General features: G+C 32.9%; 1 protein-coding gene across 9 annotated transcripts in view; it reads left to right on the top strand.

Annotated features, from left to right (window-relative positions):
* Positions 1-2,926: 2,926 nt before the first annotated feature.
* The window catches only part of eml1 (EMAP like 1), a 70,420-nt gene continuing 50,664 nt past the window's right edge, over positions 2,927-22,682 (top strand). For 5 of the 9 annotated variants that reach the window (XM_051132829.1, XM_051132833.1, XM_051132831.1 and 2 more), the window contains exon 1: positions 17,918-18,361. In XM_051132829.1, coding sequence (XP_050988786.1) covers positions 18,295-18,361 — 67 coding nt within the window. In that variant the 5' untranslated portion in view covers positions 17,918-18,294. Of the gene's footprint in view, positions 3,092-5,545; positions 5,614-17,916; positions 18,362-22,682 lie in introns of those variants that run through there. The other 4 variants (XM_051132827.1, XM_051132826.1, XM_051132834.1 and 1 more) reach the window with 3 other exon arrangements.

Here is a 22,682-nt window from a genome sequence, read left to right as displayed (position 1 = left end):
CAATACAGAAATACCTTAGAAGTAATCTGGCAACCCTAAAAAGCCCAGTTGAAAACTTACCAAGGTGTTGATGGGGACCTAAGATTGACCTTCAGTGTTTTCAGAGAGACTCCCCCAAAGCAAACATATTTTTGAAAGTCAAACACTTGGCATAGTTTACTGTAACCTGTCGTGAACTCTCTAAAATGCAAAATACACGTGATGTTGATCAGTTAGAGGCAAATCTAAAAATATCAAAACACCTATTAAAAGATTCCAAATGGTAGATTCAAAATGGCATTAAATGTCAATTAATTCAGTGGTTTCTAAACAGGGGTTCATACACACCAGCAGGGACTAAAGCAGGTTCCAAGACGTATTTGGAAAGTACTTTGCTTTGTTAAACTTGTAAAACAGAAACACAGTAGTTTTAAGGAGAGAAAAATTATGTGCAATGGGTGCAAGTTATATATACTACCAGTCAAAAGTTTTTGAACAGTAAGATTTTTAATGTTTTATAAAGAAGTCTTTTCTGCTCTCCAAGCCTGCATTTATTTGATACAACATACAGCAAAAGCATGTAATATTGTGAAATATTTTTACCTTTTAACATAATTGCTTTCTATTTGAAGATTATTTTAAAATGTAATTTATTCCTGTGATCAAAGCTCCTTTAGAAATCATTCTAATATGCTGATTTGCTGTTCACATTTATTATTATTATTATTATTATTAATACTTAAAACAGATGAGTACATTTTTTTCAGGTTTGTTTGATGAATAGAAAGATCCAAAGATTAGCATTTATCTGAAATAAAAAGCTTTCATAACATTATACACTACCATGCAAAAGCTTGGAGTCAGTATATTTTTATTTTTATTTATTTATTGGACAGAAATGAAAGAAAATAATATTTTTATTTAGCAAGGATGCCTAAAAATAAAGACATTTATAATGTTACAAAAGATTTCTATTTCAGATAAATGCTGTTCTTCTGAACTTTCTATTCATCAAAGAAACCTGGAAACAATCTACTTAGCTGTTTTCAACGTAATAATAATAATACATGTTTTTTAGGCAGCAAATCAGAATATTAAAATGATTTCTGAAGGATCATGTGACCGGAGTAATGATGCTGAAAATACAGCTTTGAAATCACAGGAATAAATATCATTTTACAATATATTCCAAGAGTAAACAGTTATTTTTAATACTAAAAATATATTTTAAATGTTTTTAAATGTTAAATGTTTTTGTTGTACTTTGAATTAAATAAATGCAGGCTTGGTGAGTAGAAGTTGGTGAGTTATGTTTTTTTAGTTGACATTAATGCTAATGCTAATGATGTCAGTGTGCTTTTTATGTTAATTAGAAGGTACAGAATAGCCTATTAGTTCTCAGTGTGTTTTCAATTTCAAGCAAAAATCCAGAGCTCAAATGTAATTTTGCTACAACAGTGCCACCTGCTGGTGTGCTTGTAAAGTGTCCCATTACACCCACTTGTATAAATAGGCCACCATAATTTGTCTTATGCAAACAACTAAATCTGTCAAATAAGATTTCTTTATTTCTTATTAAAAAAAAATTTAATTTAAAAATGAATATTCAAAAAACTATTGGTTACCCAGCAGTTGACGGTGGCAATTGACTTCCATAGTATTTTTTTCCATACTATGGAAACTCAATGGATACCGTCAGCTGTTTGGTTACCAGCATTACTTAAAATATGTTCTTTTGTGCTCAACAGAAGTAGGCTAAATGGTCAGAAATGAAAGAACTACTTTTACTTTTTTACATATCTGACTGGTGAATACCACAAGTTACCACAACTTAATTGTAATAATAAAAGTAACTTGTTAATTATTTTGAGTCATGGAGCACATTTTGAATAAATCCTATGTTGAGTTTTACAGTATGTTAAAAAAAAGGAAAGTGGCAGCTAACGTAATAATAATAATAATAATAATAATAAACAGCAACAACGACGATGATGATGCTGGTAGTAAGTCTGTCACACCAGAGAAAAATATGTCATTTACCACATGAAAAAAATAAATAAATAAATAAAAAAACTACCAAGTAAATTAGGTTTTAAAATTTTTGAAAAAAAAAAGAAAAAAAAAGCAGTATTATCTGCTGGGGGCGTATCCACTGGTGATAAGAACAAACACAAATGTTGCCAAGATTCTTGCCCTGGAATTCCTGGTTTAGTTTGGCCAACAACAAACGCTTTTTGTTCCTCAGACCCCTTTTTTTGCACTCTTCTCCTTGATTTGTTCTAACTTTTGAAAGTCTATAGTACTACAAATGTTTTTCCCAGTCCAACCAATTAGTACATCCCAAAACATGACAATAATTGACCATTTTCAGCCTCAATAATCAGCAAAATATGCAAGTTTTGCTAGGTTCAGTGGCTTTGTTTACGCTCAGTGCCACCGATATGAATTGATGATGCTTCGTGAAAACACTCTATTCAGTACTACACAGTTCACAGTCTTTGTAACGTGTTTTCAGTAATACATTTCTAACATTTAGAATGTGTTTAGAAATTTTTACACAGGTTTTAAGTCACAGCTGAAATTCAACAATTCCAACAATATTCACACAATGAAATATTCCCATATAACAGTAGTACACATGTGACATTGATGCAGCAACACAGGCATTACATAAACAATTCTCTTTTGTCTTTGTTTCTATTTTAGAACAAGAAACTAAACTTCAAATAGCTGTCAGTCGTTTGTAGCCACTGGTAAATTTAGGGTTCATCTGGCTTCAAAATAGCTAGAGTGACAGCATTTGTATCCGGTAATGGAGCCTCTCAGTGTAGCAGGCCGGTCAGATTAAATGGATTGCCTCCAGAGGAAAGAGGGAGGGTGTAAACATATTTATCGTCCAATAAGTGGCCGGGGCCATGAGTGCTTGATATGCATTCTTTGCATCCCATGGTTCTCAGCTGGCCAGCGAGGGCAGAAGCAGAGAGGTCGGATGGTGTACGCAATCTCAAAGAGCCGTTTGTTTCATCGTCAGAGTTTTGTTTTGGACACTATCCATTCAGAGAGAGTTTTCCACTTTACTCCATAATGTCAGACTGTGAGGGGCTTCCAATGGGTGAGTATCCGGTGTCAAGGAATTTTGGATTTATCCTGTTTTGGCCTGGCTCCATGCTGACAACTCATCCTGCAAATATGTTCTCATATTCTGCTTGATGAGAGTGCAAAGGTTTTAGCCATATATGGCTGCTCTCAGGCCGACCATCTCTGTCATAGGACATCTTAAGAGAGAGACTATCATTTTACAAAATGTGTTTCAGTGCTCTGGGTGTATCTGTTGCAATGTGTTATAGCCTCCACAAATAATTTATCTGGATCATGCATCACGGCTGAACACCCCTGCTGCTGTTATTTATAACAGTGCTGTGTTGATATGCGCTTTCCGCACGGGTGTCTTCATGGCAATGCATTTATAATATATATAAACATAAAACATGCTTGAAAGGATCATTTCCCTCACATAGACTGGAGTCTAGGAAACTCTGAACATTGGCTGGCTGTCTGCACAGTGAGAATAATCAGATATAAATAGACCTTCTCTCTCCTGGCGTGAGGAACAATACTGTTTACCAGGCATTTTACCTGCTCAAGCATTGTACTAGCCCAGTTAACATTGTTGTCTAAAGAAAAAATGGCTTTATTCTGTTCTGTTATATAGTAAAATCACATTTAAAAAGCATATTAATGCTATTTTGTCAGTGAATTGCAATGAAGTGGTTTGTGACCTTCTATATTGCCATGAATGTCTCCAAGTCTGAAGATTAAGCCATAACAGAATGTTTAACATTTTTGGATTTTTTTATTAGAATGAAGTCAGTGCATTCTCTTCCAAATTTATGTGGGTGTTATCAGTAGTCACATGTAATAACTCAATGCTTTGCCAAGGCCAGCTCTATCTGTTGTTAGGAATCTGGCGTGCATTGATATACACATACATCAGAGTTTGAAAACATAGGTTAAAGAAGTGAGGGTGCCTACAACATTTTTGTATTTAAGTCAATCAATGATTTGATTTCTGTAAAGCTGTTTCTGAGCCATTTGTGTCTTGCTATGTATGTTACATTGCTTGGGAAATTAAGATGAGCGAGTTAATGTCATATTATAACAATAACTTCACTATAAACTAGTCTGTGCTTCTCAGTTTTGTTTTTGAATCTCATGAGAAAAGTTGTGTGGTAATTCCCAGTCATGAGACAGCATATAAACAGATAACCTTGAGCTGTTCACAGAACTAATTAATTAGGCTGCACTTTGGAATCCCTTTCATAATTGTGAAGAACTTCTTTGTTTAATGAAGCTCAGAGTTTAATGAACCCACTTTGTATGATTATTGGGCCTCTGTGTAACAGGGGGCTGTTTGTTTTCCAGTGACTGAATCTTAAAATGTCCCATATTAACTGCAGGCTTTGCATTAAATAAATAATCTGACTGTGAAACGCACACAGTGTGATTGTTATTTCTCAGTCATAATTAAAAGCTGTGTAGTCCAATATGGTATTTCAAACTTGAAAATTAGCACATTTAAAATTAAGTCTCTAAACAAGAGAAAAAAAAAATGTTAAAAAACTATTTATTTAAGTTAAAAAATAATAATAAAAATACACTACTAGTCAAAAGATTATGAACAGTAAGATTTTTAATGTTTTTTTTTTTAAAGAAGTCTCTTTTGCTCACCAAGTTTGCATTTATTTGATCCAAAGTACAGCAAAAACAGTAAAATTAAAAAAAATATTTTTACTGTTTAAAATAACTGCTTTCTATTTGAATATATTTTAAAATGTAAGTATTTATTTCAACTTTCTGAATTTTGCTGAACGCTGAATGCTGAGTTGATTTTGTTTCGATAAATAGAAAGTTTAGAAGAACAGCTTTTATCCGAAATGTAACATTATAAATGTCATCACTTTTGATCAATTTAAAGCATCCTTGCTAAATAAAAGTATTAATTCCTGTAATTAAAAATATACAACATTATTCTGACTCCAGCCTTTTGAATGGTATAGGGTATAATGTTACAAAAGCTTTTTATTTCAGATAAATGCAGATTTTTGGATCTTTCTATTCATCAAAGAATCCTGAAAGAAAATGTACTCTGAAAGAAAATGTATAATAATTAGTGCTGGCGAACGATTAATCGCGATTAATCGTTCGACAGCCCTAATAATAATGGAATAGCAAATTAGCATTGTTTCTGATCATGTGACACTGAAACTCCAGTAATGATGCTGAAAATTTAGTTTTGATCACAGGGATAAATTACATTTTAAAATATATTCAAATAGAAAACAGTTAATTTAAATAGTTAAAAAATAATTAAAGATTTTACTATTTTGCTGTACTTCGGCTCAAATAAATGCAGGCTTGGTGAGCAGATGTGAAAAAAAAAATTAAAAATCTTACTGTTCAAAACTTTTGACTGGTAGTGTAAATACGACTGCCCCTAGTTTTTGCGTAATTTCTACACCCACCTCAAAGTATTTTTCTGTTTGTTTTTTTGTTTTTCCCTCAAAAGCGTCACTGAAGAGCACACTTGAGATAAAACATGACACGGCATATGCAAAAATACGAAGAACAATCAAGGTAAATATTTGTTTTATTTTATTATGTGTCATTTCCAGCCAATGAGCAATTTTGTTCAGTTACACTCTATTAATATTTTTAACTTTACGTACTGTATTTATTTCGGATAAATAAAATGATAGCTATGATATTAGTCTAGCAAGACAGACAACGTGGTCGGTTCATTTTGTTTATAATGTCATTTCCACCACATAATGCTGTCAAACATATAACGAGGTGGAAATGTTGATGGCGTATGCGAAAGGACAGAATTTCTCTGTGAGACCGTATATTCACTGATGCTCATTTTAGTAAACCACCCTGGTGAAAAAAACAGCATATGCTGGTAGGTATGTTTTGATGCTGGTTTAAGCTGGTCCTTTGCTGGTTTTTGCTGGTCATGTTTCTGGTCAAGGACCAGCTTAAACCAGCATCAAAACATACCTACCAGCATATGCTGTTTTTTTCACCAGGGAAACAAGTTAACTAAACGGGGGAAATGCCTGAACGTGCCTGCTCTAAGTAAACCACAAGGTGTCACTGTACAGCCATTTTAAATAGCTATAGTACACAAAGTTACGCCCACCTACTAAAAGGTCAGATCATTCAAAAAAAGAGAGAATTGTATATTGTGGCAGAATGACATTCAGTTCTTTTTATTTTAACTGCATGTCGTGCTAATGCATGACATATACTGTAAGTACCCTCTATGAAGGACACGACTATGGTTTGTGGTCATCTGATCTCATTGGGTGAGTAAGGCTTAGGCCTTAAGAGGACATTTACACTATTTGTGATGTATAATGTCCTTCATGAGTGCTGACAGTTGTGAAGGTGTGACAAACAGCCAGCAGGCTTCATTTATTTATATTTTGGCAGATGAGTGAATAAGCATTTTCCATTGTTTTACTCCCCATCCCTGGCTGTTACAAGGAATAAGAAAAAACAAAACAATCATCTCAGGCATGGACAGTTTCCTAGTAGTGCAGCTTGTGCAGTTATAATTTACATTGCAAACTTCTGTCATGGCATCGTCTGTGTTCGTCTTTGCTGCCTTGTGTTTTGTATTGTTTGAAAAGCATGCTGTATTTTCCATTGCAAGGGTATTTTTATATAATGACTTCACTCATTTGGTCTGGTCTGGGGAGGAGCATCTCCATCCGTAATGCAATTTCAGCCTCTTAGCTGGTGGGCAGAGTTATTCAAGATAGTATATTGATCGACCAAAGTAATCCTGGCAATCAGATTGTTAATGTAAAGTCCTAGTAAATGCAAGTGGTATGTTCACACTGTGGAAAAAAAAACACTCATACTTTTGGTCTATCCCATTAAGATCCCATTAGAGCAATGTGATGGATGAGCCCTGTATTTTGAATGGCCCACTAATTGCTTTGACGAGTGAACTAGTCATGTTATTAGATTTAGAGATTCTGTAACATTATATAACTAAGGTACATAACTCTATAAAATTGTCAGAATAAAGCCTCTTTTCAAAATAACATGACATACACTACCAGTCAAAAGTTTTTAATGTTTTTTTTTATATATATAAAGAAGTCTCTTCTGCTCACCAAGCCTGCATTTATTTGATGCAAAGTCAAAGAGCAAAAGCAGTAAAAGCAGTAATATTGTAAAATATTTTTACTGTTTAGAATAATGTTTCTATTTGAATATATTTTAATGTCATATTTTTAGCAACATTATTCCAGTCTTCCTGAATTGCTGTTCAATTTTTTTTTATTATTATTATTATCAATATTTAAAACAGTTGAGTACATTTTTTTCAGGATTCTTTAATGAATAGAAAGATCCAAAGAAGATCTAAAGATCAGCATTTATCTGAAATAAAAACTTTTGTAACATTATACACAAATTATACAAGAATTTATAGAAATTAAAACCTTTATCTAGCAAGGATGCGTTAAATTGATCAAAAGTGATGATAAAGACATTTATAATGTTACAAAAAATTTCGATGTCAGATAGATGCTGTTCTTCTGAACTTTCTATTCATCAAAGAAACCTGAAAAAACTACTCCGCTGTTTTCAACATAATAATAATAAATGTTTTTGAGCAGCAAATCATAATATTAGAATGATTTCTGATGGATCATGTGACTGGAGTAAAGATGATAAAAATTCAGCTTTGAAACCACAGGAATAAATTACATTTTAAAATGTATTCAAATAGAAAACAGTTATTTTAAATAATAAAAATATTTCAAAATTTTACTGTTTTGCTGTACTTTGGATCAAAAAAATGCAGTCTTGGTGAGCAAAAGAGACTTTTTAAAAAAAACATTAAAAATCTTACTGTTCAAATACTTTTGACTGTTAGTGTATCATAGTATATTGTTACTGTTTATGGGCTATTTGGTCATTTTTTATTTAAAACATAATCCAGTATGTATTGAATATTTATTAGTGCATGCACATTTAGCAGAATTTCCTACCTTTGCAATCATCTAATGCTGATTTTAAGTTAAATCTTAAAACACTCAAAACAAATATATTCATTTTTTTATTTATTATAATGCTGTGATTGCTAAATTTAGCTTGTAGCATTTAAAAATGATTTTAGCTTTTAGTGTTTTTAAAATGTATTAAAATATTTTATTAAAAATTATTAAAATATTTTATTTTATCTTTAAAATAAAATCTAATAGATATAATTAGCAGATTATTATATCTGCCAGACTTTTAATATCAGTTAATTCCTGAAAATAACCTAAAATGTACTTCATGTAGTAACATCTAAAAAAAAAGGTGAAATAATAGTAAAACCATTTGAAGGTCATTTTTAAAGGTCAGACAGGTAGAAAATAGATCCTAAAGGTAACAACTGAACAGTTTTACCTTTTTATAGTGCAGAAGTTATTAATAATGACCTGAAACTAACTGTCTACTACTTTTCAAAGCTTGTCTGGAGCTCATAATTGAGGATATATGTGAAATAAATAAGCTCTGTGTTGTTGTGTAGGTGTATGTAGAGCATTATGTATGTTTTTCCTTATATAGTAACTGGGGGATGGGGGTTTCCATGTATCCAGCAGCAGAAGTCAGATATGATTAATGTTTTCCCTGCTTCACAGGATACAGAGCTGTGCAAGCAGGAGAACATACTCTTATATAATCATCACAGATAAAAAAAAACAAAAACATTTGAATCTCATGTGTCATACAATAATAAGAACAACATCCACATTATCTGTATATATGTAGTTAATTTATAGATGTTTACTTCGTGGCTGGAATATTTGATTCTGTTCGGCCATTCAGCATGAGATATTTCATATTCGGGGGTTGCAGATCATTTGGTGCATTTTAACCATGCTGGCTGGATGCTTGAGTGAGTTTATGAGCACTGATGTAAGATTTAATGACATCATCATCTGAATGGGAACAGTAGGGGGTGTTAGTCAGATGCACTCACGTTCCTGTGTCCATGCTCCCTCTTTCCATTCGCCTGCACGTTGGTCCGTCTTCCCTGGTTAAGATCCACTCTGCAGGGGCCACGGAAGCAGGGGTCGGACCAGGTGGTGGTCCGGGGTTTCTGGAGAATAATGCCTCAGGGGAGACGGCATGGCTGGTTGCCCAGGTCCCCACCCACACCAGCTGTGTCACGGACCTACACGGCCCGGAAGTGTATGGAAAGCTTGTAGAAATTCAGATCACGCCATTGAATGTCGATCGCCTGGCCTTGTGTTTGTTTGTTGCGAGTATGTGGATTTGTGACAGTTATATATGCCAAATAGGCTTTGATTGTAATGGTGCTGGGAAGCTGATTTTATCTGATAAAACAAAACTTTCCTTTTTGCTAATTCTGCTGATCTTTTTCTTTCCACTAATCCGGTACTCTTTCATTGGACAAATTAACTGCAGTTGTGTATGATGTCATTTAAATGATGTCACCGTGGCTTGACCAACATTGTTGGACTCATAATGTTAACTGATTAGATTTAGAGCAGTGGTGATTTGCACTCATATCAAACACACTGTCTGTCTGCAGTTCTGTAATTTGATGTCTGGATTCTCAGTTAATTCTGGATCTGTTTTCACAACCCAGAGGATCATGAGTGCTATTTCAATCTCAAAAGCAGAGGATCTCTGTTCAGGGGCAGATAACTGTAGGATAGAAAGAATGAATGTGAGACAGAATTATGAATCTGAGAGGGAAATGACAGGAGAATTATACATTTGATAGGATAAACAAGAATTACATACCTGTAGTGGTGATATATATATATGAAGAGTTCAGATGCAAAAGCCACTAAATCCATCTGACGTATTTCTTTAAAATGAGCATTTCTTTCTGGCTACTTTGTATAGGTTTCTATGTAAGTACTGGTACTTCTGATTGGGCTGAGGCTGGAATTTAGCAAGTTTGAAGTAAAAGTATTTGATGGACGTATAGTATGTGTCAGGAGCATTCAAGACTTTTTAAAAAAAAAATACATAAAAAACAGTAATATTGTGAAATATTAATTCAATTCAAAATAATGGTTTTCTATTTTAATATACTCTCAAATATAATTTATTTCTGTGATGCAAAGCTGAATTTTCATCAGCCATTACTCCATTCTTCAGTGTCACATGATCCTTCAGAAATCATTCTAATATGCTGAATTATTATCAATTTTGGAAACCGTTGTGCAGCTTAATATTTTTTTGGAACCTGTGATTCTTTTTTCTGAATTCTTTGATTCATTCAAAATAGAAATCTTCTTTACTAGTCTTTACTATCACTTTTATCAATTTAACACTAACTGGAAATATTAAAAAGAAAAAAATTACAGATCCTGAACTTTGAATAGTAGTGTATATTGTTACAAAAGATTTCTATTTTAAATAAATGATGTTCTTTTTAATGTTTTATTCATCAAAGAATCCTGAAAAAAAAATCACACAAAAAAAAAAAACAAACAAAAAAAAACAAACATTAAGCAGCACAACTGATTTCCACACTGATAATAAATCAGCATATCAGAATGATCATGTGACACTGAAGACTGGAGTAATAATGCTGAAAATTCAGCTTTGCATCACAGGAATAATTTCTATTTGAAAGTATTTCAAAATAGAAAACCACTATTTTAAATAGCAATAATATTTCACAACATTACTGTTTTTTCTGTATTTTTAATCAAATAAATGCAGCCTTGTTGAGCAGAAAAGACTTCTTTAAAAACATTACAAATCTTACTGGGTACAAACTTTTGAACCACAGTGTAAATACTGTATATTCACCAAGGTTGCACTTAAATGATACCAAATACAGTAAAAACACTAATATTGTGAAATAACAGTACAAATTAAAAGTCACTTATACATTTTAAAATACAGTTTATTCCTGTGACTGCAAAGCTGAATTTTCAATATAATAATAATACTTAAAATCTCAATATCTCTTCTTTAAATATGGCTAGACCCTTTTTTTTTTTAAACTGAGGGGTATTTTGGTGCCAGTCAAGCTAACTAATGATCTGTTACACATTATAGTGTAAAAAAGTTGGTTAACACAAGTTATTATAAATCATTATCTAATTTTACTGCATGTTATATAACATTTAATAACAGAAGTATGTCTATTTTTGGTGTTAAATGTTCAGACTGATGGCTGTGGGGCCGGTGCTGTTGCTGGGTGGTGACAGTCATAATAAACATGGCTAGCCTAACATGAGATTATATCCACCATCCAAAAGTAGCACAGCTCAGGGTTTTGTTTCAAACAGTAAGAATAGAATTTAGAAATTTTGTAGAGATTTAGAAATTTTAGAGATTTTGATTTTTTTTTTCAATTGTCCTGTGCTTTCATTGTCACTAGGGATTATGTCATCCCTTCATAAAGACTCATTATTCATTCACAGTATGTATGATAATAAATTGTAATATAATAATAAGAAGCTTGCACATGTAAAATCTTTTAACGAGCTGCTTGAGTCTGCGCTTCATGTGAATCTTAATTCACTAATAGGCACTGGAGCAGAGATAGGTGCAGATGCTATTTTAGTCTAAACTTCAGGCACTGGCATGGTCTATTACCCTGAGATTATCAACACAACCTCCTGACATTGCTTATGACATGCCATTAGTGCAGCTGTAGTTCTAGAGGAGGAAAAAATGTCAGCTGATTGCAAACATTAATGCCATTTTTCATCTACAGTAGGCAGATTGTTGTGTATCATTATTATAATATTATTTAACAATAGCTAGCTTGAACTAAATGCCAAAAAAGATGCATATGTAGATCTGCAAGGCCATAGTTTTGTATTTGTAGATTACATAGCAAGTTATTTTCAGGATTTCAGCAAAAAAACATTAAAAAAGTTTGTGTTTTGACTCACTAGTTTAGATGCAATGCTTCCTTAGTTATAAAGTGCTGTGAATATAAGCTTATGTAGACATGCAGGAATGTTAATGTAGTCTTTGGATTATCCTGTATAATTTCTCTTACGAAAGACCAGTGGAATTCTGTTAGGTGCCGACTATAATTGATCTCCAACATGCTCCTTTATTGTGTATGTTTGTGTGTCATTTTGTGTTTGTGTAAGTGTGTGCATATGTGTTTGTGTGAGAAAGGTGCAGGCAGCATAATTGGAGAACAATGGGAGGGTGTAGCACTGTACGGCTGCCACCCGAGGGATCCCTAGACTTACACGGAGATGATGAAGTGCTTCTGCCAGCCTTTCTCCCTTCCCCCAGCTGGTGTCTCTCTCCAGGGGTCTGTGCACTCTCTAATCTCACAGCACCACCACTGGACTATATTTGCCTCTGTTTGCCCTGGGCCTCGATTAACACGCAGGCAGTTAACGCCAAAAATCATCAAAAAGTGCTTGTGCTGTTATATACTATAATGATATAATGGCACCGATAAAAGTCATATTATGGAAGGGAATTTTTAGATTCTCAAAATTTGAGAATCATAGAGTCTCAGTATGAATAGATTTAGTTTCACATTTTTTCCCTGTATTGCTAATGTTTTCTTTATTACTTTTAAATGTTAAGTACATTAGTGCAACATACAATTTTTTCATTGTATCTTTCATTTTTACATTTTTTTTTTCATCATTTTTTTCATGCATGGATGCATCTGATGATTTGATGTTTCATGTGATCACCATATCAGTAGCAGCTGCGACAGCTCAGAATATAAATCACTATTATAGGCAGTTTTATTTTATTTTATTTTATTTTATTTTATTTTATTTTATTTTATTTTATTTTATTTTATTTTATTTTATTTTATTTTATTTTATGCTGTTTTGCACTTGAATAAAAACATGTTTATTATATGAAGCAATTTTTTAGGCAAAATCAAATTAAATCACTGAGTTGGAATTACTTAAGACATGACAATTTTATTATTTTATACATGAGTAAAAACATGTTTACTATTTGAAGCAAACTTTTAGGAATAAATTGATCTTATTATTTTATTTTATTATTTTATTTTATGCTGTTTTGTAATTAAATAAAAACTTGTTTACTATATGAAGCAATTTTTTAGGCAAAACAAAATAAAACAGTCACTGTGAGTTGGAAATGACTGAAGGTAAATAACAAATTCATTTCATTTCATTATTTTATTCTGTTTTGTACTTCAATAAAAACACGTTTACTATATGAAGAAAATGTTTAGCCAGTATAAAATAAATTAAGTTTATTTTTAATGCTGTTTTGTACTTAAATAAAAATTGACTATACAAAGCCATTTTTAGGCAAAATAAAATAACTGAGATGAAAATGACTTAAGGTGAATGACACATTTATTTTATTTTACTTTATTTTATGCTGTTTTGTACTTGAATAAAACATGTTTACTATATGAAGCAAATTTTGCGGCATAATGAAATAAAATTAATTTTATTATTTGATTTTGTATTTTATTTTATGCTGTTTTATACTTAACATGTTTACTATATAAAGCAGTTTTTAGGCAAAATAAATATATTTAGGCAAAATAAATAAATAAAATAAAACAAAATCACTGTGAGTTAAGGTGCATGACAAATTTATTTTATTTTATTTTATTTTATATTTTATTTTATGTTGTATTGTAAACATGTTTACTATATGAAGCATTATTTTTTGGTAAAATAAAATAAAGCACTATTTTTTTGGCAAAATGAAATAATAAAATAAAATAAAACCACTTAGTTGGAAATGACTTAAGGTGAATGACAATTTTATTTTATTTTATTTTATTTTATTTTATTGTATTTTATTTTGTTTTTTGAATGAAAACATGTTTTCTATATGAAGCACATTTTAGGCAACATAACATAGAATAGAATAAAATAAAATATAACCACTGAATTGGAAATGACTTAAGGGGAATGACAAATTTATTTTATTTTATTTTATTTATGCTGTTCTGTTATATAATAAAAATAAAAACCTGTTTTCTATATGAAGCTTGTTTTAGGCAACATAAACTAAACAGAACTAAACTAAACTAAACTAAACTAAAAAAAATAAAATCATTGAGTTGGAAATGACTTAAGATGAATAACAAAAGCTTGAAAGTTCTCCAACAAGGCAGCTAATAAATGTAAACCATTATTGTAGGTTTACCATCATGATTGCACTTTATATTTTTATGCATTGGCTTGTTTCTAACAAAAAATGTAATCAGAAATCCTTCATGAATGTGCTAAACAGTGCCTGTATTTATTACGTTAAAAAATAAAAACTGTGCAAACGGCATTAAAATTGCAAACTGAATATGAAAACAATTAGTTCACATGATCAAAGGTCTCTTTAATACTGATTTCAGAGGAAGAGACATCATGTAAAAAATGCAGGGGAAAAAATGGATGGTTGCCTTCTGGGGCTAATCCTTGATTTGATCTTTAGCAGGACAGACAGAAGTGTCAGTGTCAGCACTGTTAAGGGGCCTAAGAATAAACACTATAGGCTCTCTGATGCCAGATTCAAGTAGCACTGCTGGCCTCGGGACAAGAGAGAGACACCAGTGGGACATGAAAATGTCTCATCATCCACCTCCTGGATCGTTTAATGTTTTTTAGGCTTCTGAGGCAAAGCCATGGCCAAATTGGACACAGAAACCCCAGAAATCCAATTTAACACACAGCTCTCTTCCACTTGCCACCATTTGACGGTGGGGGATGGGGTCAGGAGAATAATCTTTAAAGAGGCTCTTGCAGCCTTTCTGTCCTATTTTTTCATTTGACTGTGTTTTGTCTGTTTGAAGATGTGTAAATATAGGCCACGCCGTCATTCTTATGCATATTCTACCGTATGCGCCTGCCTCCTGAATAATTTAAAGAGGTTTTCCCCTGTGACGACCCACAGTCAAAACTGAGATGCACTCTCATTCTCTTTCTGCCAACCTTGGTTTCTCTTTGATGGTCGTCCAGACTGCTTTGTCTGTCTGGAGGCTGATAAGGGTTGAATAGTCAGTGTTTAGCTCTGATTTTTACTCTAAAAGCCTGTTTGGATTATGGAATAAAGGGTGGAAAGTGAGGTCATGTATTGTGTCTCATATGTAGAAAAGTCCCCAAAAGCCTTCCTCTTCATGTGGGATGCACTGCTTTATTTCTTTACTGTCTGCAATGTTGGGGTAACTTACAAAAAGTTTGAAGTATAGCGTGACAGCAGGTTTTTGAAACAGTGTAGCTGTCTTTTTCCGATTACTTGTGGTGTAGCGTGACAAATCTCTAGAGTATGTCACTATTTTTGTTGCGTTGCATTTGCAGTTGAGTGAACTGGGAAAATAATCCAAAAAATCCACTGAACTCATTTCATATGAAGCATTTGGAAATTGGATTTATGAATTTGTTTAATTAGGTCAATCATTTAAATGAACTGATTAGAAAAAAGATTCCTGTGCTGCATTTTGATGTAGTGAAATATTTTATTTAAATATTGCCATTAATCACTTTGTTCTCACTGTGTTATATAAATTGTGTGTGTTCTTTTTGAACTTTATTGGTTCTTTTAGTGTTCATGTACCTGTTTAAAGGGATAGTTAAATGACTCACCCTCAAGCCATCCTAGGTGTATGTGACTTTCTTCTTTCAGATAAATACAATCAGAGTTATATAAAAAAAATGTCCTGGCTCTTCCAAGCTTTATAATGGCAGTGAATGGGTGTTGAGATTTTGAAGTCCAATAAAGTGCATGCATCCATCATCCATCATCCGCTGGAACACCACTCTTTCATGAACATGTGTCGACAGTTAGCAGTTTTTCTTACACAAACGCACCAATTCACTTCAGAAGGCCTTTATTAATCCCCTGGAGCCGTGTGGAGTACTTTTCATGATGGATGGATGCACTTTATTGGACTTCAAAATCTCAACACCCATTAACTGCCATTATAAGGCTTGAAAGAGCCAGGACATTTTTAATATAACTCTGATTGTATTCATCTGAAATAAGAAAGTAACATACATAGGATGGCTTGAGGGTGAGTAAATCATGGGGTAATTTTCATTTTTGGGTGAACTATCCCTTAAAGGCAGTCATTTTTAGTGGGTTTTTGTACCAGTAAATATAGCTCTGATTGCAAATAAAAAATAATACATCATTTTTTTTTATATACTTCTATATAGCTTCATGTAGTATTTAGATACATTTTGTTAGTAGCTTGTGTGGTTTAAAATATTAATGTTTTTGTGCCTTTTATGTGGTACATGTCTACCTTTGGGGTCATCTATATGCTAATATACTCAAAATTCACTTTACATAATGTACAGTTGAAGTCAAAAGTTTACATACACCTTGTATAATGTGCAAAATGTTAATTATTTTACCAAAATAAGAGGCATCGTACAAAATGCATGTTATTGTTTATTTAGTACTGATCTGAATAATATATTTCACATAAAAGATGTTTACACACAGTCCTCAAGTGAAAATTATAGTTGAATTCATAAAAATTACCCCGTTCAAAAGTGTACATACACTTAATTCTTAATACTGTGTTGTTACCTGAATGATCCACAGCTTTTTTTTGTTGTTGTTGTTGTTTAGTGATAGTTGTTCATGAGTCCCTTGTTTGTCCTGAACAGTTAAACTGCCCGCTGTTTTTTGGAAAAATCCTTCAGGTCTCAAATTCTTTGGTTTTTCAGCATTTTTGTGTATTTGAACCCTTTCCACCAATGACTGTATGATTTTGAGATCCATCTTTTCACACTGAGAGACTCACATGCAACTATTAAAGAAGGTTCAAATGCTCACTGATGCTTCAGAAGGAAACACAATGCATCAAGAGCCAGGGGGTGAAAACTTTTGGAATTTGAAGATCAGGGTAAATTTATCTTATTTTGTCTTCTGAGAAACATGTAAGTATCTTCTGTAGCCTCTGAAGAGCAGTACTAAATGAAAAAAAATATATTTAGGCAAAATAAGAAAAATGTAGACGTCTTTATTTTGTTAAAAAGTTTTCACCCCCTGGTTCTTAATGCATCGTTTTTCCTTCTGAAGCATCAGTGAGTGTTTGAACCTTCTGTAATAGTTGCATATGAATACCTCAATTGTCCTCATTGTGAAAAGATGGATCTCAAAATCATACAGTCATTGATGGAAAGAGTTCAAATACAAAAAATGCTGAAAAACCAAAGAATTTGTGGGACCTGAAGGGTTTTTCTGAAGAACAGCAAACAGTTTAACTGTTCAGAACAAACAAGGGACTCATGAACAACTATCACCAAAAAAAAAAAACACAGCTGTGGATCATTCAGCTAACAACACAGTTGTTATAAATGCTAAAAGTGAATTTTGAGTACACATACACTACAATACAATTTAATATTCATATAAATAACAGTAATTTTAAATGGTAATTATATTTTATAACACTACTATTTTTACTGTATTTTGATCAAATAAATGCATAAGTATAAGAGGCTTATTTCAAAAACATTTTAAAAATCTTACTGACCTCAAACTTTTCAGTAGTAGTGTAGATATGATTGTATTTCATAGTACAGAGTCTTTCCTGCTTCCATGAAACATGGAAGCTTAGATTCAGCCTCACCCACAAACAACACAGTCATAATCCTCTTTACTACACTGGGTGATTTAAGTACAACTACATTTCTGAGTAAAAAACATACACAATTACTCCTAATCAATAGTAGCCAACTCTAAATATCGATTCACAACACCTTGTTTCTATTTTAGGACAACCCTAATGCAGCAAAGTCATCTTTTCTTGCTTAATTTCTCCAGCACTCTTTCCAACAGCATCAGAGTGGAGTCTCAGTCAGCTGGAGGGGGAGGGGTTATGTTTTGAGAGAGGCTCCACCCCCTGCGTTCTGATTGGTCAGTTCCCCACTGTCATACCGGGACTCAGCGGAGAGTCCTCGACATTACACAAACACTCACACACTCCCAACACTCGCACACACTCCTCTGAGAGCTCAAGCCCTGTTCTGGCTTATTTTTCTTCTGGAGATCTCACACAGGCAAAGAACCGGGGAAGAAAAAAAGTGCACAAGAAGACTCGCATTTTATAACTTCAGAAGTATTTTCACTTTCTTTTTTGGAGTCCTATTCAAGGAGAGCGTCTGAGTTAGCGTGACTCGAGCGTTGGGTGAATGGGTTGTCATGGTGACTGACACTGGCAGGCTGACCCTAGAAGAAGACTGGATGTTGAATGGACAGAGAGCTGCAGTGGCCAGCCAGCGAAAGTAACAGGGAGTTATCGGAGAAAGGGAAGAAGGGAGGAAGAGAATGGAGGACGGCTTCTCCAGCTACAGCAGTCTCTATGACACCTCCTCACTGCTGCAGTTCTGCAACGGTAAACTCATCACTTGTTTTCTATCTTTTAGTCTGAGAACTTGTCCGTCTACATCTCCTCACGTTCAGGTAAACATGTTGCCTCAGCTGGACGGTGGTACCTCAGGTCCTGCACTTAACCTTTGTGACCTTCTTCAGTCCATCAACTTTGGCAAAGTTTTTCATTCCTCTTGTTTGTGATGGGTCATTTTGATAGTAGTTCTTACAGGATATACTCCTTAAGCAAGTGTTTCTAGAAGGAAATCCCTCCGATGTCATGTTTTTCAGGTTCTTAAAGCGTTTAGGTGAAGCATATTTGTCATTCCTGAGATTGAATGATGTTGTCTGGTGTTGTTTCCAGACTGACGTGTTCGTTTTGAACGAAACAATGCAGAGAAAAATCTCTTACCCCTTATTACATCAGACCGTTCTCCGCGGAAAATGAAACTCAGGACCTTTCCAACAAGCTAAAGAATGAGGATGTCGTTTTTGATTTGTTGGGTTGTTTGAGGCTGTTTTTGTTGTTCTGCCATCCTGATTGCGATCTGTAGTCATGTGTATGTATGCTGGCTGGCGCTTCAAGGCTTTTGGGTGAGGGCTGATGATAAAAGAGGAAAAGAAGAGAAGAGGTTGGGGTGGTTAGTGAGGGATTTCCTTGTTCCAGGATGAATAGAAGTGCGTGTCGCTGTTCTGTCAAACACCATTAATCTCTCGCATTAAGAAACCTCATATGACATCACAGCGCCAAAGAAAGCCGTCTGAAGTTCTCTCTGCTCTTATGTACACTGGGATGTTGTGCTGTTGCATGAGTTTATACATTATGTGTTTTATTATTCATTACGTGTTATATTGGTGAGGGTTTGTTTCAATCTACACTGAATAAAAAGGTGTAAAAACAGTTTTCACTCAGAAATCGCTAGTAAATTTCACAAAGAAATGGCGAGTAACACAATAACTTTAATATAAAATTTAATAGTAGAAAGACTGAAATAGTATTTTCTTATAAAATATACTCTAATAATCTTTGATTTATGACTTAACAAACTATTTTTATAGTGTACTCAAATTTCTTATTTGCAAAAGTCTACCCTTCTTTTACTGTAAATCAACATTATCTCTTATAATTCTGTTTGTTCTAGACATGCACAATATATTCATATCATATTATAATGGTATCAATTAGAGATTTTATTATTTATCAATGGATGCAGTACAGATTTCTGCTGAAACTGAATTTGATATTTATTTTATGCATGCTTATATCTTTAAAATCACTAATAACTTAAAAACATTTTTAAATGAATAATATTTTAATTTAATGTAATATTTGCATTTAATAATAATAATTATTATTATTGTTCAATGTTAATTTTAAAATAATAATGTAATATTTAGAAAATCATAAAATGAATGCCCATGTTTCACTTGGATAGTTAATGTGCATTTTTAAAATCACTAATAATTTAAAAACATTTTATAATGAATAATAATTGAATGTAATAATATTATTATTTAAATTAATTTTAAAATAATAATGTAATATTTTAAAAATCATAAAATGAGTGTCCATGTTTCAATTGGATACTTAATATGCATTTTTAAAATCACTTATAATTTAAAAACATTTTATAATGAATAATAATTTAATGTAATATTTGCAATATAAATAATATTTTCATTATTATTATTAATAATGATGATGATGATTATTATTAATTATTATTATTATTGTTGTTGTTCAATATTAATTTTATAATAATAATATGATATTTAGAAAATCTTAAAATGAATGTCAGTGTTTCAATTGGATACTTAAAGTGCATGCTTATATACGCTTATATATTAAAATTACTAATAATTCAAAAACATAATATAATGAATAATATTTTTATGTAATTTTGCATTTAATAAAAAATAAATAATATTATTATTTTAATTATTATTATTATATTTGTTGCTGTTCAAGATTCATTTTATAATAATAATGTAATGTTTAGCAAATCTTAACATGAATGTCTATGTTTATGTACATTTTAATGTTATGATGCCTGAATTCACTTTAAAATGCATTTAAAGCATTTAAAATGACTGGTTTCACTTTTTAGTATTTTGTTTTTGTTTATTTTCACAAAATAGTATTTAATATTTAAAATTTTTTAATTTTGACCATTTATCAGTTATCAGCCATAACATGAAAATAACTCAGCTTATCAGTATTGACCAGAATTTTAATACTGGTGTATCCCTAGAGTGTTTACTCCATATTCTCCTTTAAAGTTCATTTTAAAAAATCCAATATTAGAGTGATATTTGTGTCTGGGGTCATGTGGCATAGCTGCATATCTACCATGTGAGCACTTGGGTGGCTAATGAGATCATCATAGGTTACTGACTTTATGATATGATTGTGGGGTTGTGGAGACTCCTTAGAGCATCATGCGATCTTCTCTTTCATCATCTTGGCAGGCATGTAAACTTTAAGAGGTCTTCCATTCAGCATCTAAGAGCCCTCTACTATAGGCCTCATTCACCAATTACACATGTAAACATCTTGTTTTACAAGTTCTTAAATGAAAAAGGACAATCTCTCAGCTTTTCTGCATTCACTGTCTGGTCGGTTGAGTGAGATTGAGAGCTGCTGTGATGGCTGGCCTGTATGCTGCCTTGTCAGGCCAGCGTAGGACTGTGGGTAATTGAATGAGGGTGTGCTGGAGAGCGCTGCGGTGAGGTCATCCGGCAGTACAGTGCTCAGCCAAAGCACTGGATCTGGTATGAAGTCATTTGTTCTTAAATGCTTCACGAGTTACTGATCAGCCGACCACGCTATTGTAGCGATACTGGGTCAGCAAATTAATTTCCCCGGCAGATTTTAGGTATTATACATTCATTTAAAGAGTTGCCAATCTCAGACACATCTGTTTATAGTTTTGTGAGAAGAGAATAGACACATAAAGGGATAGTTCAGCCAAAACTTAGTATCGTAAATACATGAGGTAATTTTGCCTCAATAATCCTTCAGGAAACAACCAAAATCATGATGATCACATTTTGAATGAAATAAGAACAGTTAAAATGAAAATAAAAACAGACTGAATGAAAACAGTCATTTGAAGTCAATTATATATAGATAGATTCTTTAAAAATATAACATATTTTGATAAATGCAAAAGGTTATTTAAAATAAAAGATATCTCAGTATGTCTCAGCAAATGTCAGTAGGGTTGTAGATTGTTTTGCCTCTCTTTGACATTGTATTGACAAAAACTGTTGACATATTCAGAATATCTTGTTTTATGCATTAGTTTATCTATTTTGGATAAACCTTAAAATGAGAGTTTTCATTCAGCCATACATTACCATCATCTTAGTTATTTCCTCAAGGATTCTGGAAAATAACCTCATGTCCCTTCTCAGATTAGGACTTTCTTCTGTGAAACAAACAATAATGATGCGCTGCCATATTGGCGATACTCGGATGCAAACAACAGCATGATTTCATGGTTTATGTTCTGCTGAATACGTTGTTCTGCTAATTTATGCTGTCTAAACCACGGAAACGTGTGGAAGATGCTAAATCAAATAGAGAAGGACTTAGTAAGCAGGAAAATATACAACATTTTGACAAACTAAAGTCAATTGGTGGGAAAGATACGTACAAGTAGTATTAATTATAATATTAGGCTAATATTTCACCTACCTAACAGGAAATGATAAGAACAAACAGGACTGTTGTCAAGATTCTTGCTCTGGAAATCCTGGTTCAGTTTGGCCAACCATAAATGGCTGTTTTTTTTTTTACTCTTCTCCTTAATTTGTTTTTGGCAGTCTATAGTAAAATGTTTTTCCCAGTCCGACAGATTAGTATAGCCCAAAACATGACAATAATTGACCATTTTCAGCAGCCATAATCAGCAAAATATGCAAGTTTGGTTAGTTTCAGAGGCATTGTTTACATTCAGTGCCATCAAAATGACTGATTGAATTTGGAAAGGCATAGAAAAGGAATAACGTGTTTTACGGAACTACTAAAAGAACACGGTTAGCCGCTTGTTAGCGGTAGACTGTTATATCACAGACAGTACGTAAAATTTCACTTACCACATAAACAGAGTAAGGACAGATGACTGATAGGACGATGGCGAATGATTTGCAGATCCTGAGCACCACTGACAAACATCTAATCCTGTAAAATGTGTGGTAAGTACTGCCGCTCCATGCTATAGGCTACACAGAGTCGTGTGAACGCTAATCTCGAAAGTGAAAGTAAAAAGTGACGCTCATTTAAAAGCGATTTCAATGCACCGCATATTAATAGTGGCTTTCTTATGCACACAATTTATATA

Source organism: Labeo rohita, chromosome 17 (genome assembly GCF_022985175.1).
Source record: "Labeo rohita strain BAU-BD-2019 chromosome 17, IGBB_LRoh.1.0, whole genome shotgun sequence".
NCBI lineage: Eukaryota > Metazoa > Chordata > Actinopteri > Cypriniformes > Cyprinidae > Labeo > Labeo rohita.
This window is presented reverse-complemented; position numbering and strand designations above follow the sequence as displayed.